Source organism: Phalangium opilio, unplaced genomic scaffold, assembly GCF_054372755.1.
Source record: "Phalangium opilio isolate 3A_F unplaced genomic scaffold, DU_Popi_V2 ptg000075l_1, whole genome shotgun sequence".
Lineage (NCBI taxonomy): Eukaryota > Metazoa > Arthropoda > Arachnida > Opiliones > Phalangiidae > Phalangium > Phalangium opilio.
The window spans coordinates 2412254-2438033 of record NW_028324184.1 but is presented as its reverse complement, the minus strand read 5'-3'; the positions used below and the strand labels follow the sequence as shown (position 1 = coordinate 2438033).

Genomic DNA, 25780 nt, shown 5'->3' with positions numbered 1-25780 from the left:
GGTACTATGTCTCACAATGATTACGACCGTGTAAAAAATTTCCTAGCGGCGTGTATAGTTCCTTCGAGCATTTTCGAAGATTTTTGTAACTTGGTTCGTGACAAAAACTTGACGCGTAAACTACAATTATATAATTTATTCTACATTTGCTTAAATAACGACGCGTACATTCGCGAATTAATTGGAATTGATTGTGTTCATTAAAGGTTTTTGACTAAAATTCGATTCTTAATAATAATAAGCCTAGAATAACCTAGCATAAGCCTATCTTTCAGGATCTACCATAGCATAAGCCTATCCCTACAGGTATCAGCCACGTTACTTCATCAAAAATTAGCCGTGACGTCATACCAATACACCAAAAATAAATTCAAATTTCCCGCCAACACCATCACGTGACGTCATCATTCCCCCCCTCCAACACCATCACGTGACGTCATCAATTCCCCCCCCCCAAGAAAACCACCACCAGGTGGCTCAACAATTCAAATTTCCCGCCAACACCATCAAGTGACGTCATCAAGGGGGGACGTCCTATTGAAAGGGGGGAAAGAAGGGGGGTAAAATTTTTGGTGTTATAGGGACATCCTTACTCTCTCCCAGCACGCGGAGGCAGAAGTGTTATACTCTGTTCTATTTTCTCTTGATTGAGCTTATTTCCCGAACTACACCTTCTCGTGAGAATGTGACGATATCAGTTTGTACACGAAAGAAAACACGTGGTTGATTTTGAACTGTGATAGGTTAGGTTCACGGTGCAGGATAAGAGTTCACAGCACAATACGTCTTCTATTATACTTCGCCCTGCTTGAGACGATTAAGAACCGATCAAAATTATATGTATATTATTTAAGTCTGATTCCGTTGTGATCTTATGTCCACATTGTTAATCAAACCGTTTTAGTTATCAATGTTTACGACATACTTTAAAATTTGATACCAGAAACGACATTGGTACCATCTGGCAAGCGATTGCCACCCATATGAGATAAAATTCTCTGGACTTCAACATTTCTTTGGGGCTTAAGCCCGTAACTTCTTTTACACATATTTTATCAATAGATCTATTCGTGTTTTCAGATAACTCTCTTTCTTGGGCATTAATAGTACTCACAACGTTCATCTTTGGACTTATTGTCTGCAATTAGATTTACAATTTAGTCTATAATCGTCCAACGTTATAACGTATCTAGGGTAAGGTCTTCAGTATTCAAAATGAAAGACCTCATATTGGTTACAAGAAAATGACCATGACGTAATAGTTTTGTGAAAAATTACCACTCGTTCATATTTCAGATTGATTATAGAGCCAAAAGTATACAGAAATAAAAATAAAAAGTACACTTCGTTGAAAAATTGCTCACGACGTGTAATATGAGAAGCCCTCCTTTATTCCAGAATAGTGTCGACTCACCTCTGCGTATGATTACCTTCCCGACCATGGCACAGGGAACAAGCCGTGAATAGGCTCATAAAGTAGCAGATGCTAGTTTTAGTACTAAAAATTAACGTTTGGATTGCCAGCTTCATGTACTATTTTCTATAAAACTATGACGTAAAGAATCTCTTCCCTGATTGGTCAGTTTCTATAGGCGGTTGAGCGAAGGTAGTTTGTTTCTGAGTTTACATGTCATCTACAGCCAAAGCAGGGAATTGTTAAAGTAGTGTACTTTTTATATCTATATACTTTTAATCGAACTAAAGCTCAAATTGCCTGATATGATACTGTCAGGGAATCGTTTTATTATGAATCCACAAAGGCCGATTATAAAGAAGAATAAAATACTAAATATATTAACCTCAGATTCATGATCATTCTTCGGTATATTGTTACTATACGTAATGGAGTTTTCATCCTTCTTTTGTGAATTGTATTTTTCGTTTGGTGGATCAAAAACCATAAGAATTCCAATTACTTGAAGCGCTGCTATTAATAGAGATACTTTCCAAAACAAATGAGGTACTTCTTCCAGTAGTGATTCTTGAGTAAAATATCTAGAATTAACCAATTTACAATAGATTTGATATAACAAGAATACTCCGATGTCGACATCACCCTTCATTTAGTCCTGACGTTTCCGGTGACAGATTATTCGGGTTTACCAAAAAGGTATCAAACGAATTGAAAATAAACCCGCCAATTCCAAAACCGGCGTTCACGAAAGAGCTTGTTGTGCCAGCCCAAGCTGGAAACCACTGAAATAATACAATTTTCATTAAATAAAATAAGATTTAGCGTGTATTATCGTATATTGAAGTTACTAGCCTTCATGATGTCTCCCATGATTAAAGCACAAGATATTCCCGCTCCAATCCAGGCCAAGAATCCATATGTAAGAAGCAGATAGTAAAAACCCGTCTTCAAAGTCACACCTGATACAGCAGTCATTCCTCTGAAATTTCCAGGTGCAATGTGACATTATTGTGCTTTAAGTATACTTTCTGTTCTATTAATCTAATATACTCCTGCATTAGCTGACCAAATTTGGTATTTCATTACAGTTTTTCTATAGTTCAGTGTTCAATTACAACATTTTAGATATTTTAAATTTTTCAAAAACTAGAGGTAATAACTTCACAACAACGAAAAGTTGTTTAAAGAGATCTGCCTCGGAATCTCTTATCGGCACTACTTCACCAAAACCGAAAACTTTCAAGATAGAACGTTACACACGCAACGTATAATTCAATTTGTAATTTATAAGAAAGTAGAAACAATTGCATTTCCGAAAGTTTCTGAGAGCCAAAAATAAGAAAACCAATGAAGAAAAGCATTGGTAAACTGCCATGTTGATCAAATTACAGTTATATATTGAGCTTAGACATAATCAATGACAAAATACGTCATTAGTATTTGGGTGCGTATTTTCTGCACCTATTATTTGGTTTCGAATAAACTTTAGTGTAGGGCTGTGCGAATAGTGGTTTTTCAAACCGAATCGAATACGAATCGAATAGTAAATCTCCTATTCGAAATCCGAATCGAGTACTCGTTTAAACGAATATTATTCGTTTTTCAAGAAATGTAGTTCGAGCACAAGGAAGTGTGTTGTAGAACGAGTAGAGACTCGTAGCTTCCCCTCTACTAAAAAGCTAGACCTTATTTGTCCATAAAAAGGGGTATGCATTTTGATCCTCCCTCCGTAACTAGACGAGCCCTTGTAAACATGAAAGATGACCGCGAGCCACTGACGTTGAAACCGGTTTTCGGTTAACCGATTAATTTAAATGGCCGTTTTAACCGCTCCAAAAAAACTGGACAAAAAACTGGTTTGTCAGAAAACCGGTTTTTATCCGGCCGTTTATGATAGATGTTGAAAAATGCTATGTTCCAACATAGACCCGAAGACCGAATATTAGTATGAGTAGGTAGTACTAATAGGCGATAACTAGTGCCGTTTTCCATTGGCATTCTAGAATATACCAATGGAAAATTACTCCACAGATTTTTCTTGGGGTGAGAACGAAAGTTCCTTTAAAATTGATATGTGTCCATGGTGGTAGATTGCTAGAAGTAAACAGAAGGTAAGTAACAAGTGTCGAAAAACTAAAACTTTTAATTTTGTGAATTGAGAAAACACTGATTCGGTTTTCGGTTTTTATTTCAAAAAACCGATTAAAACCTAAGAATTAAAAAAACGGTGCTCCGAAGAGTAAAAAAACCGGTTTTCGGTTAAACCGGGCGGTATTTGACATCCCTAGTGTATCGAGTCGGGAGTGCCGGGAATTTCTCAAGCACTTGCAAATCCAAATCTTATTCAAAAATCAAAATGCCTTTACTATTTTTTCTATTTACATAAACTATAATATGGAAAATATTCAAATAGTTAAGCCGGGAAAAAAGAAAACTACGCCTACTTTAAAACGCGTGTTCTCTAGGAGAATGGAGAAATGACGTCAGAGATTGTAGGCTCGGTATGCGCAAAAATTATGCAAGGAACACTAAATGACTAGCACACTTATGTCTAGGCCCTAGAGGCACAGTCTCTACTCCCTCTACAACACACCTCCGTGCTAAGACTGAGTATTTCGTGAGGGAAAAACAAAACACCAGGAACTGCGCGTTGAAATTGAAAATGAAAAAAAAGAAGCCGCTTTATATATGTTATGTGACCATTCTAGTCCTTAACATTTTCAGTCGAATACTCGTTTACTATTGGAATTTATCACCTAGGAAACGATTACTCGGTTTATGGAACTATATTCGTTTTTAAAACGGTTATTCGAATTTCTTTTCGAATAACCGTTTTGTGAATCGAATACTCGTTTTTGTCAAAATGGCAAATTCGATTCGTCGAATCGAATACTCGATTCGAATTAAACGAATAGTATTCGAAAATTCGAGTATTCGCACAGCCCTACTTTAGTGTCTAAAATTCTTACATGTAGACCGCAGCACCAAGCAAGAGAACTGGTTTGGTGCCTAAATGTGGCGCTAGGTAACCACCCAAAGCAGCGAGACATCCTTGACCCAGCATGGAAAAACCATTGATAAGAACGATATAACTTGGGTCGAACCACGGTTCCACTTTAAAGTGAAGATATGAAGAAACGTAAGGGTTGATTCCACCGACCGTATAAAAGTTGCCGTAACTAAGAGCTATGATGAAACTTCCACAGATCGACATAAGTCCCTTGGTTTTGTAACTGAATGAAATCATCTTCCACTCAGAATAGATCTGCGTTTAATGCAATCATTTTAATCATAATGCCAATCTAAGACCTTCAACAAAAAGCAGTGGAAAAATATATTATAATCATTTGAAACTATCAATTATGTTGCTAAATCTCTTTTCAAATATTTGGTTAACGCGCACGCTCGAGTGGCGTCGGTTACTACACTACCGCCAGCTCCCACTTCCAGTTCAAAGCCAGTTTTTAAATTTGACGCATGCGCGCAGACACCGCGGCGAGTGACTGAGCAGCACCGGAGAGAGACGAGTTAAGCGAAAAGCCACGAAGCGAACCTATCCACCTATTCACATTATTGCTCCCTCTCAAGTCTCTCCTCCCTGCTTGCATCAAAAGGTCCAAGCGTTGCCCGTCAGTCTGTCAGCAATGAGGGTAAAAAGAGGGGGAGTTGAAGGCTTGACTGGAGTGTTCTCGCTCTGAGCGTTTACCTCTACGCTTCCGGTGTGCGCTCATCTTTCTCTGCCCTCTTATTGGTTGAGATACGGTGAACCGGATATTAGGAGGAAAATATAACAAATAAATAACAAGTTGGGAAACCAAAATAAACCTCTCCGAGCCGAGACGAATTTACTTTCCAAACACAGATCCGCCAGCCAATGAGACAAACCGGAAATACATAGTTCTAATCGGCGAGATATTGCCATGATCATTTGTAAAGTCTAAAGCGTTTAATAACTTCCTGCGTATCCTCAATAATTCTAATGAGGACCTAATATTTATCACTTAAATGTGTACTTAACTTTCGGCTCACTCTGAACCGTTAAGACCTCTTATAAGAGGACATGAAACAAGGTCAATTCTTATCTCATAAATCCAGTCGTTTCAACACGTATGGAGAGATGAAGTATTAACATCCTTATAATTTAATGAAGCTAAAAGTTACGTTTACACTATATATAAATGTAGTAAAGATGAATTAAAAAGTAAACACCAAATTTTAAATGTTAATATCAAAAGATGTTCTTGGAATATTGAGATGAAACAGAGCTTTATACCTACACAACTACTAAATGAATCGTAATGCCGAAAAATATTTAAGTATTTCCATTTAATATTCTGCAAAAAGAAAATGCTATCGTTTTGTAAGAGATCTTTTCATCCTACTCGCTTTATATTAACTTTGATATGCGTGTAGTGTTTCGATTCAGATGCAATCTTCATTACTCGTTCTATATTAACTCTTACTTGTGTCAGTACGTAGAAATAAGTTTATCTTAAATAATTAATTAAATATAAATGATATTAATTATTTTAATCGCCAGTAAATAACTTTAAAAATAGTTAAATCGTTTAAAATAAAGTTGTTCCTATTATCTTTCGAAACTTTGCTAATATTGATGTTTAAAGTGAAGGGTGCCCCTCCTGCCCGCTTTCTTCAAATTTTAGGGTATATATACGATTCGTTCCCATTATAATAATAGATAAAAACGCATTCGCGTGAACCGATGGTGGAAGCCCTGCCATTGGGAGGCTAGACGTTTCTCGTAACCCTAGCCGATCGCCGCGTATATCTTGAAACCAATAATAGATTAAAACGCATTCGCGTGAACCGATGGTGGAAGCCCTGCCATTGGGAGGCTAGACGTTTCTCGTAACCCTAGCCGATCGCCGCGTATATCTTGAAACCAAACGATGACGAAGGAAAAGAAGCCAGAATGGACTGACTGGCGTCCATGTGGAATGGACAAAGACCTGAAGATGGTGGTGCATAGAAGCTGGTGTCAATGTGGAATTGACGAAGAACAGAAGATGGTGGTGCAAAGAAGCTGGTGTCAAGGTGAAATTGACGAAGAACAGAAGATGGTTGTGCTTGGAAGCTTGCAAGTACAGACTAGTGTCCATGTGGGATGGACAAAGACTAACAGATTGTGGTCCTTAGAAGCCAGTTAGTAAAGACTGGTGTTGGTAGATAAATGGCCAAATTTCCGTGAAACGCGAACCCGTTCCGGAAATCGGGTATTTGTTTGCTCCGATTTGTAAACTGCGAACGCGGTCACGTGGGGTCTGACAGACAGACAGACACACAGACACACAGACACACAGACAGACAGACAGACACGGCCGGTGTAATACCTCTCCGTGACATACGTCACTCGGAGAGGTAAAAAAGAAAAGCGAGAACACCCAAAATGCCTTGCCAACTTTCAAGCTTCAACTCTTTCTACCCTCTTTGCTGGCCTGTCAGCAACATTTTATTTTTGGACGGCTGAAATAGCTTCTACTCTGCGAAAAAAAAAATAACAACCAGAATGGCAACAGGGTGGAGCTATGCTCGAATTGCCAAGTTCCAATCGGATATAGCGAAACGGTTTATTGAATGTAGTGAAATCGAGTGAGAAGCGTGAGCGTTCTTCTATAAAGGTTTCACAAATTTCTTGCAGCCAGTTTTCAAGATGACTGCGAATTTCAAAAATATTTCATAGTTCCCATCTACTACTTTAAAGAAACGTTTGGGCTGGGCTTTGATTATTAGTCATTCTGTCAGAAAGGCAGAACGCTTCCTTTTTCATAATTTTGATTACCTGATGACCACTTTAATCTATAAAGACGGTTTTTCGAATGGATATAGGCAGACTAGAAAACCGTACTGTATTAACAATACAAAGGTACATCGCATTGTTACCGTACCTGTATATACACGTACCCCATAGCAGATTTGTTTTTAAATTTCATGACAAAAACTTTCTCTTTTTGTTCAGTTCGGTCTAATTAAATATCAATTAGATAAGAAATTATGCCGTTTTCACGAAATTGAAGGAAAAGAGAAGTACAGTGGGTGATTGGAGTAATAGCCCAGGACTTTTAGGGTTTGACCTAGAACATTTGAACATAAAGATGAAAATTGGTACATGTGTTGTTTTTGACCCAACAAAAAATATACTAAAAGTCCCCTGCTGTAGAGCGCGAGCTTTCGCCGCCATCTTGGAAAATGGCCTCCGGGAATGCCAGCTACAATGTATTCTACGTTCTTCTTCAAAAATTATGAAAATTAGTACACATAATGATTAGAACCACATGAACATCATGGCAAAATGTTACAGCTCTATGTTTAATAGTTTGGTCACCATATTGGAAAATGGCCGTCGTGAATGCCAGGTACAGTATATTTCACCATGTTGTTGGAAAATTATGAAAATTGATAGGTATTATAATCAGAGCTGTGTGAACCTCATAGTAAAATATTGAAGCCATTAATCAGATAGTTTGGCCGCCATGTTGGAAAATGGCCGCCATCAATGTCATTTAGATACAGTATATCGTTAAAAAATTATGAAAATTGGTAATAATTATGTTGAAGACCGTCTAAACATCATACTTGAATATTGAAGACGTGCTACTGATAGTTTGGGCGCCATCTTTGACAATGACTGCTGGAAATGCCAAATATATTTCAAATATATAAATCTTTTTGAAATTCCTTTTTTGAATAGATTATTTTAATTAACGTAATAAACCACAAAAATTTGATGTCTCGAAGTTGAAATTATCGACACCATCTTTAAAAATGGGCACACGAAAATCATTGCCCTAAATTCTGAAAGAACGAAAAGTTATTCAATGCTGTTAGTCTCAACATGTTGATTAGATAATGTGATTTAATATGGGGTTTATGCATTCTAGTGTTGTTTAAGATTAGATTTTAGACAAATCTCTAACATTTCATTCATATTCATCGTCATCCTGAAGATTTTTCATAATAATTGCATGTCAGAACCCTTGATTAGGCGCCACACCTAGCTGGGGGCCTTATCAGCGCCCCTCCCCATCATATTCCAAATTGAACCTGCGGAACCGCCGTCTTGGCACACGGGATCGGCCAGCGGAACCGCCGTCATGGCACACGGGATCGGCCAGCGGGCCCGACAAACGCCACTTGAGCAGGTGACAGAAGCTGGAAACCGTCAGCGACGAGCCCAGTCAGGAGGTGGTCGGTGACAGGGAAGGATTACGGCAGCAGAAGACTCGAGAGGACGGGGGAGTTCTCTACTAGCACAGAAGTGCCATACGGCCCAAACAAATAGTGTTTCCGCGACCCCTAGAGGATTGCCAATAACGGGGGTGAGCCAAGGCAACACCTGGGCGGAGGCAAAGCGGACGGGAAAAACCTTCACGGAATGGGGCAAGGAACGGTCTGAACCAAGGGCGAACCCAAGGAACTCCCGAACCGTCACACCGAACTCAGGCCCCCTCCGCCACGACAAATCCTTTGAGTAAAAAAGGTTAAGGGAACACTTCTTTCATTTACGTGCTGTAACTGGGTGTGGTTATGATAAGGCGTGGTTAAAAGTAATGACAGATAAACAACATCTTACAAATTTGTTGCTCTTTTATAATGACCATATTGCATCTAAGGAAGCCATAGCTGCTGCCGAAGAGAGATTTGTTTTCGCTTTTCTTTAGGGTGATAATTGACACGTCTGTCACGTCACGCTTTAACTATGTGGATATTACACGTATAACGGAACCGTTGCCACATATACTGTCAAGTCCTCATTTGATCTCCCCAAGCTTCATCCAACAACCGACGCCGCAAAACTACATTTTTTCGAGCGTATCTTTAAGTCCAACAATAGCTAGGAAACGATTTAATCCCGAACAGTGGGGATTGGTTCACACCATTCTCCTTCCGGCATCAGATGAACTTATAACACTCATAATTTAAACCTGCAGTTTGCAGAACAAATAGTACAAAGAACTGTGAAAGTAGACGATCTGGATTAGCTTGCTGGGCAATGTGTGGTCATTGTCAAGGTATTAGCCGTAATAAAAAAATCTTCAGGATGACGAGAAATATGAACGAAATGTTAAAAATGTGTCTTAAATCTAATCCTTAACGACACTAGAATGTTTATACCCCATATAAAATGGTTTTTCCTAACCAAAATCCGAGTAATATGGCAGAATTTAGGATAGTAATATTTCAGCGACCATTTTTGAAGATGGATCGATAATTTAGACTCAAAAATAGTTATTTTTATGGCGTTTAATACGTTCATGAAAATCATCTACTCGATAAAAAATATTGAAATAATTTATATATCGGTAATAGATTTGGCATTTCAAGCTGTCATTTTCGAAGATGGCGTCCAAACTATCAGTAGCACGTCTTCATTATTCAAGTATGATATTTAGACGATCTTCAACATAATAATTACCAATTTTCAAAATTTTTGAACCATATACTGTATCTAAATGGCATTGATGGCGGCCATTTTCCAACATGGCGGCCAAACTATCTGAATAATGGCTTCAATATTTTACTATGAGGTACACACAGCTCTGATTATAATACCTATCAATTTTCATAATTTTCCAACAACATGGTGAAATATATCGTACCTAGCATTCACGGCGGCCATTTTCCAATATGGCGACCAAACTGTTGAACACAGAGCTGTAAAATTTAGCCATGATGTTCATGTGGTTCCAATCATTATGTGTACCAATTTTCATAATTTTTGAAGAAGAACGTAGAATACATTGTAGCTGGCATTCCCGGCGGCCATTTTCCAAGATGGCGGCGAAAGCTCGCGCTCTACAGCAGGGGACTTTTAGTATATTTTTGCTGGGTCAAAAACAACACATGTACCAATTTTCATCTTTATGTTCAAATGTTCTAGGTCAAGCCCTTTTTTGGCCTATCTGTCCTGGCCTATAATGTGTGAAACAGTGTATCGAATTGGATGCATTGAGGGGAAATTGGAAGGAACTGAAATGTATGATTACTGGGAATCCAACTCAAAGCGTTTTTACGCTGTTTTATTGGGATTCCTGCATATTTTCCGAGAGATTCCTGTAATGTCTGTATATTTTCCGAGAGATTCCTGTAATCTCTGTATGTTTTCGGAGAGATTCCAGTGATTTCTGTAGATTTTCCATATATTCCAGTAAATTTTGTAAATTTTTCATACATTCCAATGAATCGTGTATATTTTCCATATATTCCAGTGATTCCTTAATAATTTCCATATATTCCAGTGATTCCTGTATATTTTCCGTACATTCCAGTGATGCCTGTATATTTTCCATACATTCCAGTGATTCCATTTATCAAGTAATGCCTGTGTAATTTCCAAGTGATTCCTGTATATTTTCCAATAATGCCTATATCTTTTCCAATAATACCTATATATTTTCCAAGTGATTCCTGTACATTTTCAGTATATATTCCATTGATACCTGTATATTTTACGAGTGAATCCTGTCTATGACATCCAAGGTGCCGATACTTTCTGAAACAGGACTATTGAACGAAATATTTTCTTGCAAACATCAACTATTTTTTTAAATCATTTTAACCATTTACGTATAATTATGAATTTTAGTTCCTATCCGATGGCATTGTAAACTTTTTTCTTTTGTAGCGGAATTGCATCCAACTCCTAAGAAGGATAATTTTATAAAACCAGAACTATTAAAACGCCGTTTGTAATCTTAAATTTATTTTTAATAAATACCTCAAGAATTCCGAACTTGATAGTAGCTGGTTCCGTAAATCTGTTGTAAGAGAAAATATTGTTAAAAGGAACTGCTATTCTCGGTTTCGTCCAGTAAATACTTGTACTCGAAGTATCTATGGGGAAACAGTTTTTCATATTTAGCAGTGGCGCGGCCGACATCTTTGAATTCCTTCTACGCAATAAATTATTTGCTCGCCAATAAACTCTCGCGAGACATAAGGCACAGAGACAAATGTATCATCCTAATTGTTTATATTGATCTCTTCTGTTTAAATGTACGCTTTTGAAAAACGAATTATCGTTTTAGTTATCAAATGTAGTCTAATCTTCTTCCGAGCCACGCGCCACATGAATACCTTTGTTTTCCGCAATTCGGTTGCTGATTTACATCAATATTGCCAAATTGCCAATTACCCTAAACCATAGATACGGCAAGAATGTTTTGTAGAAAACGCCTTTCCTTATGTGTAATGCCAGGTGCTCCTGGTAATGCCATACTTCGCGTTTCACTTACTTTTGCTCTAGACCTGACTTGTTTACGTCATGCAAAACAAAACTCATTCAAAAACCACGAAAACTCAGTTCCGATATATCAATATTTTTGTTTTGTCGAGCTTGTTCGCCCGTTTGATGACATCACTATGACGAGAGGAAAAAAAAGCGCGGGAATCCTACACGCGTCTAGAGCTTCTCGTCAGTCTAAACTCTGGGTCTGATAGCGGAGAGAGTGGCACCATCTCACGTGAAAAATATATCTGTGACGTCAGCCTACGGGAAACGTTTAGCCTTTCATAAAGAGTGGATTTCAAATAATTTCATATGAAGCATTTTCAAATGCATATTGCCAAATAACCAGAAATCGGAGATTTAAAAGCTTGATATTTTTGAATTCACAGAAATTAATTCTATATTTTTTATATATAAATCACAGAGGTTTTTCAAAGGAAGCTTCTCATTCCCTTTAAGCTCATTGTCTTTCATGAAAAAAAAGGAATTGTTTGTGTTTGTTTGTCGAAAATCGTTAAACGCATCATTTAGTTACAAGGTTTATGACTTTATTAGTTGATAATTCGAAAGTTATCTAGCGGAAAAATAATGATGAAATTAATTGCGTTAGGCGTACGAAGGAAAGAAACTAATCATGGCGCTCAACACGAATCTACTTAACCAAAGGAGATTAAACCTAGCTACGAAACGCCATGGAATTGATTGACTACATTGGGATCGAAATACCTTTCTAGGTAGGTAGAATTCGGGTAAACGATATAGTCCTTTAAAATAACCACCGGGCAAAGACAAGTGTCTTAATCATCTCTACAGATTCAGATAATTACCGTATTGTTCCAACTCCGTCATTTTTCGAAAGATAATTTAGTCCTCAATAATCACATCATCGTAGTTAAGGTTACGTTTTATTGATGAGATAAAAGTTTCGAGATGTTTAAACCGTGTTTAATATAATGTGTTTGTTTACAAAGAATTACCAAAGCAACACCAACAAAATAATCATGGTTAAATAATATCGGTGTATTTTCTATCATTACTCGAGTCTTCGCGAAAAATTTTATTCTAGATTTGTGTGGTCTGATGACGAACATTTGAATTTAGCAAAACGAAATTGAGCCAATTGTTTTCAATGTTAGGTTGAAAGTTGTAAGATATTTTATGTCGTTTGCAAATATTTGTCATTATTTCGAAATCAATAAGGTGTATTTTTTGTAGTACTAGAGATGGCCGATACTAGGCTTAACCCGATACCGATTGATACCGGCGCAAACATAAACCGATATCGATCGATACCGATATTTTCTCACTATGACCCAAAACCCGATACTTCAAAGATACCGATATTTTTAGTATGACAGTGCCATTTACATGATTTAAAAATGCAAGGAAATAATAATTTCATGAACTATATACTACCAAGTACAATGTTTAGAGGTACTTCCAAAATAATATCACGGCTTATTGACATTTATAGAAATCAGGAGTTCATAATAACCCCCCTTCGGGGGGAAGTATGAAACTGGGCATAGAGCTAATGGTAAAAATCGCGAACAACAAGATTCTGTCGTTGCGCATAGAATGGATTAGCGTGTTTGTGGACATACAACCTTACAGTATATCGTAGTGGCATCTATGCTCCTTGGTTTTCGTTCCAAAACTTCCGTTGGCTGGGACCTCCGTCGAAAAGAAAAATGGCGATATGGTGGACATAGAAACACGTTGCAATTCTTATATTAAAGATACTGGGAATAAATTTTTCCAAACCGTTTTAATTTAACCACGGAATTTTTACTCACACATATTACAACAAAACATCATTGACGATCGTTTAAATGTTTTGTAGAAAACTAGAAACCCCGACTATAAGCCAACTTCTTAGCCAAGGCTTAATTTACACCGTTCCGCCAGAAGCAGACGTGAGGCATTTTCGCTCTCAAAATCACAAGATAAAAATAGTGCTAAACCGGAAGTGTGTAAGTTAATGCGCGTGGGCGCTAAAAAATGGGGTAACTATTTCTTTGGGAGTTAAGCGGTGTATGAACCCGCTGAGCTTTACAGCGAAACTTTGTTGTTACGGGCTTTTTAACCAGTTTCGTACTTCGGGCTATTATGAACTCCTGTAGAAATGTATTCCTTAGAGGTACTTCCAAAATAACATCACGGCTTATTGACATTTATAGAAATGTATTATCACCATCAATACATTACTGAAAGACCTAAAAATATCATATAGCGCCATATAACGCATTTTAAACGAGTATCGGTTTAGTATCGTATTTAACCAACCGATCCGATACTATCGGGAAACCCCGAGTATCGGTGCCGGTTCATTCCTATGTAAAACGATTCGATTGATGATTTTCTCTTTAACCGATTCTATATTTCTTCCAGCCGAGGATTATTTCAACGAACAACATGGCGACGCAAACGGATAAAGCCGATAAAGTGAGGTAAAAGACGCTACAAACGGCGAATAAAGTCAGATCAGACGCGGTCTTCATTGGACGTTCCCATTTGACGAAATCAATGGCGTAATCCCCTGGGAAATCAAAATGACTTAACGCCTTCGTCTCGAAAAAAAGGAGCATTCTAAATAATTATCAAACCCAAATTAGTTTGCAGTGAACAACTTATGAATGGAGCGGATATCCATTACTCTTTTTCGAAATTTTCACGAAAGATCGGGTTGCTGAAAAAGGATGAATTGGCAGGCAAGACGACGTAATCGCTTTGAAGCGATTTCGAAAAGTAGAATACATCTAATTTGGTTTTCCATTCGCTGATGATGCCATTGTCTTGCTTAAGAACGTAACCCAACGCAGCAGACATAAAATTTTGGTTCAAAATCAAAGCTTTATGGCCGTCTACAATTTCCTGGTACACTTCTGACGAAACCAGGTCGTAAGGATCGCAAAAATTCTTCTCGTTCAAGTGATTCTTCATCCAATTATCGAGCTTCTCCTCTTTCTTGGCCTAATAAATTGACCAAATTAGTTTTGAGAGGACCGAACTGGATTTATAACAAGCAAACGCTTACTCTATCGCTTAGAATTTGGTGAACCATTGCGTCTTTCAACATCAGTGGTTGAACATTGGCGTGACTCTGCATGTATTGAAGATCTTCGATCGTTTCGATGAATAAATATTTCTCACTGAAGAACTCGGACTTGAGGAAACAACTCATGAGGAACCCGATAAAGGTGACGCCAATTAGCCAAAAAGCGTAGGCGAGACTCTCGGAAATATGATTCAATCGACGAGGATACGCTGCGTGACACGAGAGACAAAATTTGTCTCCCAAATTACTGCGATTTTTGAGAGGTGAAATAACTTACGTTCAAAGAAAAATACGGAGAAGACATCCCATAAAACCATCAGATATCGCTTGATTACTTGATTCAATTTACTTCTTGGCTTTGTTAGGATGGCAAACCACAATTTGTGAGTCAATAATAATGATGTAACAATGGCGAAAAGGCAAATGCCGACAACAGACTGGAAATGTAATCGATTAAAAGTTTATGGAGTTACATGTACGCAAATCTTGACATGAAGTACCATCAAATCCATGGACAAAAACGAGAGCGAAGATGACAGTGACAACTTTGGTGCCCCTGACAATATGATCGTCTCGGTGAAGTCGTAAAAACCACTGGAAACAAGTCCTTTCACCTTGCTTAAAGTGGAAATATCCACTGGAGCAAGTATAATGTCCAACCTCTGAAAATACCTCAGAAAACTGAAAACTAACTAATGACTACAATCAGGAATTCACAATAACCCCCCTTCGGGGGGTAGTATGAAACTGGCCATAGAGCTAATGGTAAAAATCGCGAACAACAAGATTCTGTCGTTGCGCATAGAAAGGATTAGCCTGTTTATGGACATACAACCTTACAGTACATCGTAGTGGTATCTATGCTCCTTGGTTTTCGGTCCAAAACTTCCGCTGGCTGGGACCTCCGTCGAAAAGAAAAATGGCGATATGGTGGACGTAGAAACACGTTGCAATTCTTATATTAAAGATACTGGGAATAAATTTGTCCAAACCGTTTTAATTTAACAACGGAATTCTCACTCACACATATCACAACAAAACATTATTGACGATCGTTTAAATGTTCTGTAGAAAACTAGAAACCCCGACTAAAAAGCGCAAAAGCCAACTTCTTAGCCAAGGCTTAATTTACACCGTTCCGACAGAAGCAGACGTGAGCCATTTTCGCTCCCAAAATCATAAGATAGTGCTAAAGCGGAAGTGTGTAAGTTAATGCGCGTGGGCGCTAAAAAAATGGGGTAACCATTTCTTTGGGAGTTAAGCGGTGTATGAATCCGCTGAGCTTTACGGCGAAACTTTGTTGTTACGGGCTTTTTAACCAGTTTCGTACTTCGGGTTATTATGAACTCCTGCTACAATGTTTTTCGGCATTGATCTAGATAATGCCTTCCAAAGGATATGATCAACCTCCTACGATCTAAGGGGATGACCGGATGTTGAAACTCTGTAACTTACAGTTGTTATGTCTTCACCCTTGGTCATGTCTATGACGTCCAAGCCTGTGATAGGTTCGTAAATAGGGCTATTGAACGAAATATTATCTTGAAAACCTCAGCTATTTTTCAAAGCATTTTAACCATTTACGTATAATTATGAATTTTAGTTCCATATCCGATGGCATCGTAAACTTTTTTCTTTTGTAGCGGAATTTCTTCCAACTCCCAGGAAAGATAATTTTATAAAACGTCATTTGAATCTTAAGTTATTTTTTTTATATACTATACCTCAAGAATTCCAAACGTCACATAAACTGGATCCGTAAATCTGTTGTAAGAGAAAATATTGTTAAAAGGAACTGATATTCTCGGCTACGTTCAATAAGTACTCACTTGTACTTGAAGTATCTATCGGGAAACAGTTTTTCATATTTAGCAGTGGCGACCGACATCTTTGAATTCCTTCTTCGCAATAAATTATTCGCTCGCCAATAAACTCACGCAAAGAGACTAGTGTATTGTCCTAATTATTTTTATTGATCTCTTTGAGGAGATAAAAAATGTACTCTTTGAAAAGTGAATTATCGCTGTAGTTTTCAAATTTTGCCAGAATTTATTGCCAAAGCGACATGACTTTGTTTTGGTCTTCTTCCGAACCACGCGCCACTTGAATACATTCTTTTTCCGTAACTCAGTCGCTAATGTGTACAGAAATAATGCCAATTACCCTAAAATCATAACTTCGGCATGAAATGTTTTGTTCAAATTATTTACTCACTTCGCGTTTCGCATACTTTTCTGCTATATACCTGACTAGTTTTGTAGCCTAAAAAAACTATGGAGGAAAACGCCGTATAATTGCCTTTGAACTAATTTGCCCCAAAAGCTTATTTAATGGTTTTCAGTGTCCTTCATGATAAAAAGTAATCGAGTGTTGTTTGTTTCTCGAAAATCGTTAAACGCGCCATTTATACACATAGAACCATATCTACGAATTCAGAAAATTACTATATTGTTCCAATTCCAACATTTTTCTAAAGATTATTTAGTCTTTAATAATTACATCATCGTAGTTAAGCAACGTTTTATTGCTGAGATAAAAGCTACGAAATATTTAACCCGCATTTAATAAAATGTGTTTGTTAATGAAGAGTTATCAAAACAATCGAACAACAACCAAATATTCATGTTTAACTTATATCGGTGTATTTTCTATCATTACTCGTCATGATAGTTTTTATTGTAGATTTGTGATTGACATATATCATGTCCTAAGATGATAGATATTTGAATCAAGGAAAATGAAATAGAATCAAGTGTTTACAATGTTCGATTGAAAATTGTAAGAATTTATGTCGTTTCAAATATTTGCCATTACTTCGAGATCAATAAGGTGTACTTTTTGTAAGACGTTTTGATTGGGTGATTTTCCGATTAATCGCCTCTATATTTCTTCCAGCCGAGGATTATTTCAACGAACAACATGGCGACGCAAACGGATAAAGCCGATAAAGCGAGGTAAAAGACGCTAGAAACGGCGAATAACGTCAGGACTGACGCGGTCTTAATTGGACGTTTCCATTTGATGAAATCCATGGCGTAATCCCCTGGGAAATCATAGTAACTAAACGCTTTCGTCTCGAAAAACAGGAGCATTCTAAATAAAAATTAAAACCAAATTAGGTACCACTGAACAATTTAAGAAAGGATCAATTACCCTTTTTCGTAATATTCGCGAAAGATCGGGTTGCTGAAAAAGGATGAATTGGCAGGCAAGACGACGTAATCGCTTTGAAGCGATTTCGAAAAGTAGAATACATCTAATTTGGTTTTCCATTCGCTGATGATGTCATTGTCTTGCGTAAGAACGTAACCCAACGTTGCAGACAAAAACATTTGATATAAAATCAAAGCTTTATGGCCGTGTACAATTTTCTGGTACATTTCTAACGAAACCAGGTCATAAAAATGGCAAAAATTCTCCTCGTTCAAGTTATTCTTCATCCAGTTATCGAGCTTCTTCTCTTGCTTGGCCTAATAAATTGCCCAAATTAGTTTTGAAAGGACCGAATTAGATTTAGCAAACGCTTACTCTATTGCTTAGAAATTTGTAAACCAACGCGTCTTTCATCATCAGTGGTTGAACATTGGCGTGACTCTGCATGTATTGAAGATCTTTGATCGTTTCGATGAATAAATATTTTTCACTGAAGAAGTCGGACTTGAGGAAACAACTCATGAGAAACCCGATAAAGGTGACGCCAATTACCCAAAAAGCGTAGGCGAGACGCTCTGAAATATGATCCAATCGACGAGGGTACGCTGCGTGACACGAGAGACAAAATGTCTTTCCCAAATTACTGCGATTTCTGAGAGATAAAATTACTTACGTTCAAAGAATAAAACAGAAAAGACATCCCATAAAACCATCAGATACCGCGTAATTACTTGATTCAATTTACGTCTTGGCTTTGTTAGGATGGCGTACCACAATTTGTGAGTCAATAACAGTGATGTAACAATGGCGAAAAGGCAAATGCCGACACCAGACTGGAAATGTAATCAATTATAAGTTTTTGGAGTTACACTTACGCGGATCTTGACATGAAGTACCATCAAATCCATTGACAAGAATGAGAGCGAAGTTGACAGTGACAATTTTGGTGCCGCTGACAATATGATTGTCTCGGTGAAGTCGTAAAAGCCACTGGAAATAAACCTTTTACATTGCTTAAAGTGAACATATCCAATGGAGCAAGTATAATGTCCAAACTCTGAAAATGCGTCAGAAAACTGAATACAAACTAATGACCACAATTTTTTAGCAGTGGTCTAGATAAAGCCTCCTAAAGGATATGATCAACCGCCCTACAATCTAAGGGGATGTTGCATCTCTGTATCTTACGGTTGGTAATTCTCCACCCTTGGTAATGTCTATGACGTCCTAGGTGCCGATAGGTTCGAAAATAGGGCTATTGAACGAAATATTATCTTGAAAACGTCAACTATTTTTTAAATCATTTTAACCATTTACGTATAATTATGAATTTTAATTCCATATCCGATGGCATCGTAAACTTTTTTCTTTTGTAGCGGAATTTCTTCCAACTCCTAGGAAAGATAATTTTATAAAACGTCATTTGAATCTTAAGTTGTTTTTTTTAAATACTATACCTCAAGAATTCCAAACTTGATAATAGCTGGTTCCGTAAATCTGTTGTAAGAGAAAATAGTGATAAAAGGAACTGATATTCTCGGTTACGTTCAATAAAAACTCACTTGTACTTGAAGTATCTATCGGGAAATAGTTTTTCATATTTAGCAGTGACAACCGACATCTGTGACTTCTTTCTACGTTATGAATGAATCGTTCGCGAAACTTAGAGAAAGGGGCAAATTAGTTTCCTAATTATTTATATTGATTTGTTTTAGGAGATTAAAAAACATTGTACCCCCTTTTGAAAAGTGAACTATCACTGTAGTTATAAAATTTTGCCGAAATTCATTGCCAAAGCGATGAAGCGTTGTTTGGTCTTGATGCGAACCAAGCGCCACCTGATACGGTTGTTCACGTAGTCGTTATTTTTTATAGCAATAACTCCAATTACCCGAAATCATTATTACGACAAGAAATGTTTAGCAGATAACACCTTACATTAAGTGTATTTACTCACTTCGCGTTTCGCTTACTTTTGCGCTTGAGCTGACTAGTTTTCGCAGCAAAAACGAAACTATAGAGGACAACGTAATATACCCCAAAAGCGTATTTAATGGTTCTCAGTGTCTTTAATGAAAAAAGGAAATGAGTTTTGTTTGTTTCTCGAAAATCGTTAAACTCGACATTTATAGATGCAGATTCAGAAAATTAACGTATTGTTTTAACTCCTACATTTTGCGAAATATTGCTTAGTCTTAAGGTTACGTTTTATTTCTGAGGTAAAAGCTACGAGACATTTGAAACACGTTTAATATAATTAAATTTAATTATCAGGAATTATTTAAACAACAACAAAAAAATTTTCAATGATCGGTTGAAAGTTGAAAGATTTTATGTCGTAGTAAATATTTGTCATTATTTCGAAATCAATAAGGTTTACTTTTTTGTAAAGCGTTTTGATTGGTTGATTTTCCCGTTAATCGATTCTATATTTCTTCCAGCCGAGTATTATTTCAACGAACAACATGGCGACGCAAACGGATAAAGCCGATTAAGTGAGGTAAAAGACGCTAGAAAGTCAGGTCTGACGCGGTCTTAATTGGACGTTTCCATTTGATGAAATCCATGGCATAATCCCCTGGGAAATCATAGTAACTAAACGCTTTCTTCCAGCCGAGGATTATTTCAAAGAAACAACATGGCCAAGCAAACTGTCGATAACTCTATTTGCTTTTGGTAAAAGGCTCATAGTAAAAAAAAAGAAAACTACTTTCATACAAAATAAGACCTTAATCTGTTTCTTAAATTTTCGTTAATTTACTCTAGGTGAGGATTGGGAGGCAAATCGAACCGCGTCATTTTCCAAAAAATGCCAGAAGGTGAAGTTGAATTATTTTCAACAAATAATTAGGAAATGTTAAACGGGAATCACAGAAAATGTCTCTATACATGTATAGGTTGATAGACAGATTAAAAGAGAATAATTTAAATACCATGTTATAATACCTTAAATTTACAGAGACATGAAAGAATCAAGGACGATTTCGATGGAACATATGCCAGGTTGTGCGCGGTAGAGTCCGACGCCGCCGATAGTACGCCGGCGCGCCGCCACATTTCTAGTTTTTAACCCCGCCGCCGCCGTACGTACTTTTAAACAGCGCGCCGCCCCGCCGCGACGCCGAAATATCACCGGCGTACGCCGACGTGCCAACCCCGTCTTGCCGACTGTCGACTTGTTAACTCTCAAACCTAGGGCTTCTCCTCTCGTCTATCTACAATCACATGCTCCATGGTTTAAACTTCGATTGCTTTCAGGCTTTGAGCCTGGAATAAAACTATACTTTTGTCCCGTACTGAGCACTCCCGGTCCGTCCCGGAGTTTCGTCTTCCGCCCAACGCGCTGGATCAGACTATGAAGCAGACGATTCTAGTAACTAGTTTTAGTTTGTGTGTACAGACGCGTTGACCGGCGTTGAATGGAAATTTGGAAATCATGACTGATAATACGGATTGTTTTGTTAAAGAACTTGAAAATGGACGTAAATTTAGAATTTCCCTTAATAGGAAAAGGAACGCCTCGAATTGTAGTCAGGCGTGGTTTTATTTTGGTGAACTTCAACGTGACAATAACAATGTTTTTGAAAGTGTTGATGCCAATAATGTGTACTGTATGAAGTGTCTCAGCGAAAGCAAGATTACAAGGTTTTTACTCTATTTTCTGATATTGAGTTTTAATGTATACTGTGAAAAGCACGAAATGTATAATCTTAACTTTTTAAGTTCTAAACATTAAACAAATTTCTGCACTTTTTAATGTATTATCTTAGATATGGAAATAGCAGTACTGGAAATCTTATAAGGCACCTCAAGGACAATCATAATATTGAAATAGCCATGGTTAACGAAAATAAGAAATTCGATAAAATAACTGCCTTTTTCGGGAAGTCCACACAGTCATCTCAATCTCAGTGCAAGTCTAAGTCGAACAAAAAATTTGAATTAATTCGACAGATCACCACGTGGTTTTCAAGGGATTTAATTCCCTTCAATAAAGTATCAACTGACGCGATGCAGGAGTTCTGTAGATTTTATGGCATTATACAACAGGATGAAAGCATGCCAAGTGACAGAACTTTGGCCCAATCTGGTTTGAATGACATGTACCAGTATACTATGAACATTGTAAAGAATATCCTCAAGCATACTCCAGACGTCCTGGCAATTACATTTGATTGCTGGACAGACAATTACAAAAGGATCTCCTATATTACCTATACACTTCATTGGATTGATCAGCAAAGTTGGAAAAACAAGTCTATCTCTTTAGGGACCTCGCATTTTCCCCATCCTCACACAGGAGAGGAGATTAAGAAAAACTTTCAGGAACTTGTAAAGTTTTATGATCTTGATAACAAGACATTGATTGCAGTAACAGATTGCGGAAGCAATGTTGTTAAAGCGTGTCGACTTCTACAACTAACAAGGCTCCCCTGTGTTGCTCACGGGCTCCATAACTTAGTCACGGTGGATCTACTGAAGTCGAGGGACCCAAAAAAAGAAAAAGATCCCGAATTTGCTCGATTAAGAAACAAAATAAATGATCTTTTGAAGAAAATGAGAGATACTCATACGAAGCTCATCTACAAGCAAGACCACCTTAAGGCTGAATCTCAAGCTGCCATCAGTGTCAAAATGCTTGAACTGCTTGAAAAACATGAAAACATAGGTGATCTCTATTTAATAAATAATAAATAAATCTACATTTAATTTAACAAAATTGAACGAACTTGGTTTTTAACTGAACAGAAGAGGAGCTGAATGCGGAGTTAATGACATTTTCTAGTGGAAATGGAAACAATACCGAAACTGAGTGTAGTTCAACTTCAACGCCTCCGGCTGCTGAGTGTAATTCTACGGAATTTCACTCTTTAAAACGAGATGTCAGTACGCGATGGAATTCAATATTAACTATGGTAGCTAGTTTTGTGGAAAATGCAGGTGCATATTTTGACATATCCAAAATTTTCGCTATTTCTATTAATATATTAAAAGTATAATGTTTCTCTTAAGACATTTTCAAAAGATTTCTTGAAAAAGAAGAAAGATACGACTTGATAATGAATGGCGAAAATTTGGAAATGGCGAAAGAATTGCTAAAGTTGTTAGAACTTTTTCGAAAGGCTACAGAGGTTTTGAGTGGTAGTAAATACCCTACCCTAAATATGGTACTGCTTTTCAAAAGTGAAATTGAAACTAAGTAAAATGCCTCAATTTTTGATATTCTCTCATTCTGAAAAACTGAAAAGGCACATTTATTTCAGGTTGATTCAAAACGAGGAAGACATGGCCTCCTCACCTTTGGTCATACAAGCTAGCAAAACTTTACTTAAATATTTAGAAAAGAGAATTCCATTGAGTGACGAGAATATTTGCGCTAGTTTGTTGGACCCAGGATTGATAAACTTGTCACAGATTTCAAAAATACTAGAAGACAAGGAAGAAACAAAAGCTCAATTTTTAAAAAGAATGCTGTTGAAGTACAAGTGCATATGTAGCACTTCAGAATTAGAACCAGATACATCGAGGGAAAGAGGACTAATGCTAAACACACCGCTCATCAATTTAACAGACGTATTTTTTGTTTTAATTTATTAAAACGTATTTATATTCTTGAATTGTTTTAAATAAACTTAAAGGGTCAAGCTGGCGCTGCTTTCACCGCAAAGAAAGAGCAAGACGTTTCATGGAAAAGAACTCGAAGTGGCCTCATTAAAAAACACATCCAGCTTAGAGCAGTTAACAATATTGACAATGAAATTAAAAAATATTTAGAAACATTAGAAGACGTTGAAGACCCAAACGAATGGTGGAAAGAACATATGGTTATATTTCCCACCTTGGCAAAACTAGCTCGGTATTTACTTTGCATTCCAGCTACCAGTGCACCCTCAGAGAGAGCTTTTTCTCAGGCAGGGTGTTTAGTCAATGCCAAAAGGAGCAATATTAATCCATCAAAAGCTCATAAAATTCTTTTTATCCACGATAACTACAATGAGATTAAAGAGTTTTCAAAAGAGCAATGAGCATTACCACGAAGATTGTGATAATTTGTGATAATAATTTTGTCAAGTCATTTTTGGAAAAAGTGGAAATTACTAGTCAATAAAGTTATTTTTTTCAAAAATATTATATATTCGTAAATACATTTAAATTTTGTATAAGGGGCTAAAAGACACTAATATGAAATTCTTAAAGGCCGAAAACTTACAGACTTAAGCTTGAAATCTAAATATCGAACACGGTTGTGAACATGGACTAATCTTGTGAACAACGCCACTTCACAACTGAGAAGTACATACGACATTAATCACTCGTTCTGAACTTACACGCCTCTAACGCCGCCGCCGCCAATAAAATTGTATGCAACGCCGCCGCCGGTTAATAGAACGGCGCGCCGGCGGCGCGCCGCCGCCAATATGTCTAAACTGTACAAACGCCGCCGCCGACAACTTTTTCGCGGCGTCGGACTCTAGTGCGCGGTACGATATAATCGAGGGGACAGTCATTTGGCGTAATCAGTGTACGTGGCAGTACCTTTGACCGCATTAAATCGACTACGCGTAAGCCTACCTTTAGCAGTGCTAAAATGATAACGCGTAATATGTAATCGGTGTACAGGATCTCTTCGAGTGGTTATCCCCTTGGTAATAATACGCGTTACTATCAAGTACAAACCAACCTTAATCTCGATTAAATTATATCCGTTCCAATGATAGGCTAAATTCGATTTCAATAAGGTGAGATAAATTTATTTGTTTTGATGGTAGTCAACCTAATATTAACGCTAACTTTATTAAACATTTTTCAGACTTGTGAACATTTCATTATGGCGTGTATATTTATTCTCGGGTTACAGCGAGTGACTGGTCCCTTGATTTGGTTCAGTAACAAATGATTAATATTCAATAAATAAGATCTTCAGAAGATATTATGAAACCATGAAGGACGGCGTAGTAAATATGAATTCATTTTGATCCATCGAAAAGGGTTGTGGACGAACTGAGAATCGAACTAAGAACATTGTGCGACAGTGTCGCGGTGCAAATAGGTTCTAGAAAAACTAAGGATAAACAATAGATCCTTGCTCAATTTTCATCTTCTGTTAGCCTGGAATTTCTCAAAATATTAACAGACATCTACCGGCATATAAATTCTAAATATAACGTAGGTATTTACTTGCTTTTGCTTCTTACAAGGCCAGATTAAGCAATTTTGCACCCAGGGGCCGAGATAATGTGCGCCCCGGCCTAAGTCGAACAAGAAATGCCCCAAGACATATTAACGCTTTTTGCAGTGTGATATTGTCTTTAACAAAACCCGAAATAAGGGGTATTCACACCGGCAACGTCAACGATTCCCGCTTCTAATAAGCAAAGGCGTGGAAAAGTATAGGAAAAATATCGATAGCTTAACAACAATCCGTAGTGGCGCAGACGTTGAGTATCCGCATCCCACACCGGCGTCGTCATTCACTCGTAAGTTCGAGTCCCGCTACCTCCGAACGACCGCATTTTCTCGTCGAAATTATGATCGAATTTGGTATAGATGTCGCCAGTGCGGTGGAGAATCAAATTCCGGCGAGCTCTGCCGCGTAATTTAGATTTACGAAAATGTACGCGAACGCGAAACAGCCAGCCGTCCTGCCAGCTAGCCTGCCTGCCTGCTTCCAGGGGTCTCCGTATAAAGCTTTTGCTATGGGCAAAAAGCTTAAAAAAGGAACAGCAAATGTTGCTAAGGGGAGAATAGATTAAATCAATGTGCCCCCAACCACCGTTGCACCCGTGGGCCATTACCCCCTCGCCCCCTCTTTAATCCGGCCCTGACTAAAACGTACAAAGTTGGGTGTAATGCTATTCCTATGGAGCGGGGTATGTTTGTGAATATTTTCCTCAATTTCTTGGCCCTT

The 25780-nt window shown here is 37.6% G+C and overlaps 4 protein-coding genes and 1 long non-coding RNA gene across 8 annotated transcripts; 2 read left to right on the top strand and 3 right to left on the bottom strand.

Moving 5' to 3' along the window:
• Nucleotides 1–615: 615 nt before the first annotated feature.
• On the bottom strand, nucleotides 616–5365 carry LOC149658779 (apicoplast pyruvate carrier 2-like). The gene is made up of 5 exons (XM_089844403.1): nucleotides 4384–5365; nucleotides 2267–2393; nucleotides 2057–2196; nucleotides 1800–1995; nucleotides 616–1138 (listed from the first exon to the last, which is right to left on the bottom strand). The coding sequence occupies exons 1-5, from the start codon at nucleotides 4659–4661 to the stop codon at nucleotides 908–910; spliced, it is 972 nt and encodes a 323-aa protein (XP_089700529.1). The 5' UTR covers nucleotides 4662–5365; the 3' UTR covers nucleotides 616–907.
• A 4961-nt stretch (nucleotides 5366–10326) lies between these two features.
• LOC149658778 (uncharacterized) lies at nucleotides 10327–17587 on the bottom strand. Of its 3 annotated transcripts, XM_089844401.1 has the most exons (15): nucleotides 16933–17587; nucleotides 16548–16852; nucleotides 16443–16482; nucleotides 16303–16376; nucleotides 16174–16240; nucleotides 15219–15380; nucleotides 14996–15155; nucleotides 14698–14927; nucleotides 14317–14633; nucleotides 11668–14249; nucleotides 11510–11568; nucleotides 11151–11433; nucleotides 11000–11075; nucleotides 10819–10936; nucleotides 10327–10754 (listed from the first exon to the last, which is right to left on the bottom strand). In XM_089844401.1, exons 2-10 carry the CDS (start codon nucleotides 16604–16606, stop codon nucleotides 14027–14029), a joined length of 1332 nt encoding a protein of 443 aa, XP_089700527.1. In that variant the 5' UTR covers nucleotides 16607–16852; nucleotides 16933–17587; the 3' UTR covers nucleotides 10327–10754; nucleotides 10819–10936; nucleotides 11000–11075; nucleotides 11151–11433; nucleotides 11510–11568; nucleotides 11668–14026. The 3 variants fall into 3 exon arrangements, with proteins under 3 accessions (XP_089700527.1, XP_089700525.1, XP_089700526.1); XM_089844399.1 differs by having other exon boundaries at nucleotides 11151–14249; XM_089844400.1 differs by having other exon boundaries at nucleotides 11151–14249; nucleotides 16548–17587.
• Nucleotides 14050–20887, top strand: LOC149658776 (uncharacterized). 2 transcript variants are annotated; one of them, XR_016369927.1, is made up of 4 exons: nucleotides 14050–14110; nucleotides 20485–20547; nucleotides 20638–20762; nucleotides 20831–20887. It is a non-coding gene; the product is annotated as an uncharacterized LOC149658776 (long non-coding RNA). The 2 variants fall into 2 exon arrangements; XR_016369926.1 differs by having other exon boundaries at nucleotides 20638–20768; nucleotides 20831–20881.
• Nucleotides 17678–19368, bottom strand: LOC149658777 (uncharacterized). The gene is made up of 5 exons (XM_089844402.1): nucleotides 19329–19368; nucleotides 18768–19265; nucleotides 18545–18704; nucleotides 18247–18476; nucleotides 17678–18188 (listed from the first exon to the last, which is right to left on the bottom strand). The coding sequence occupies exons 2-5, from the start codon at nucleotides 18777–18779 to the stop codon at nucleotides 17868–17870; spliced, it is 723 nt and encodes a 240-aa protein (XP_089700528.1). The 5' UTR covers nucleotides 18780–19265; nucleotides 19329–19368; the 3' UTR covers nucleotides 17678–17867.
• A 165-nt stretch (nucleotides 20888–21052) lies between the features above and the next one.
• On the top strand, nucleotides 21053–24003 carry LOC149658775 (E3 SUMO-protein ligase ZBED1-like). Its single transcript, XM_089844398.1, has 6 exons — nucleotides 21053–21516; nucleotides 21642–22540; nucleotides 22621–22812; nucleotides 22885–23071; nucleotides 23136–23445; nucleotides 23511–24003. The coding sequence occupies exons 1-6, from the start codon at nucleotides 21308–21310 to the stop codon at nucleotides 23895–23897; spliced, it is 2184 nt and encodes a 727-aa protein (XP_089700524.1). The 5' UTR covers nucleotides 21053–21307; the 3' UTR covers nucleotides 23898–24003.
• The last annotated feature ends 1777 nt before the right edge of the window (nucleotides 24004–25780 follow it).

Bases quoted from the DNA above. Each gene is read 5' to 3' on its own strand.
- LOC149658778 (XM_089844400.1), bottom strand. From the start codon at position 16,606: ATGTCGGTCGCCACTGCTAAATATGAAAAACTGTTTCCCGATAGATAC. The intron at 14,928-14,995 runs GTAAGTTATTTC...CGTGTCACGCAG, and splicing joins CTCCGTATTTTTCTTTGAAC to CGTATCCTCGTCGATTGAAT. The intron at 14,634-14,697 runs GTAAGCGTTTGC...TCAATTTATTAG, and splicing joins ACCAAATTCTAAGCGATAGA to GCCAAGAAAGAGGAGAAGCT.
- LOC149658779 (XM_089844403.1), bottom strand. From the start codon at position 4,661: ATGATTTCATTCAGTTACAAAACCAAGGGACTTATGTCGATCTGTGGA. The intron at 2,394-4,383 runs GTAAGAATTTTA...TGGAAATTTCAG, and splicing joins CTTGGTGCTGCGGTCTACAT to AGGAATGACTGCTGTATCAG. The intron at 1,139-1,799 runs GTTAATATATTT...ATCTAATTGCAG, and splicing joins AGAATGATCATGAATCTGAG to ACAATAAGTCCAAAGATGAA.
- LOC149658775 (XM_089844398.1), top strand. From the start codon at position 21,308: ATGACTGATAATACGGATTGTTTTGTTAAAGAACTTGAAAATGGACGT. The intron at 22,813-22,884 runs GTGCATATTTTG...GTTTCTCTTAAG, and splicing joins TAGTTTTGTGGAAAATGCAG to ACATTTTCAAAAGATTTCTT. The intron at 23,072-23,135 runs GTAAAATGCCTC...CATTTATTTCAG, and splicing joins AAAAGTGAAATTGAAACTAA to GTTGATTCAAAACGAGGAAG.
- LOC149658777 (XM_089844402.1), bottom strand. The intron at 18,477-18,544 runs GTAAGTAATTTT...CGTGTCACGCAG, and splicing joins TTCTGTTTTATTCTTTGAAC to CGTACCCTCGTCGATTGGAT. The intron at 18,189-18,246 runs GTAAGCGTTTGC...GCAATTTATTAG, and splicing joins ACAAATTTCTAAGCAATAGA to GCCAAGCAAGAGAAGAAGCT.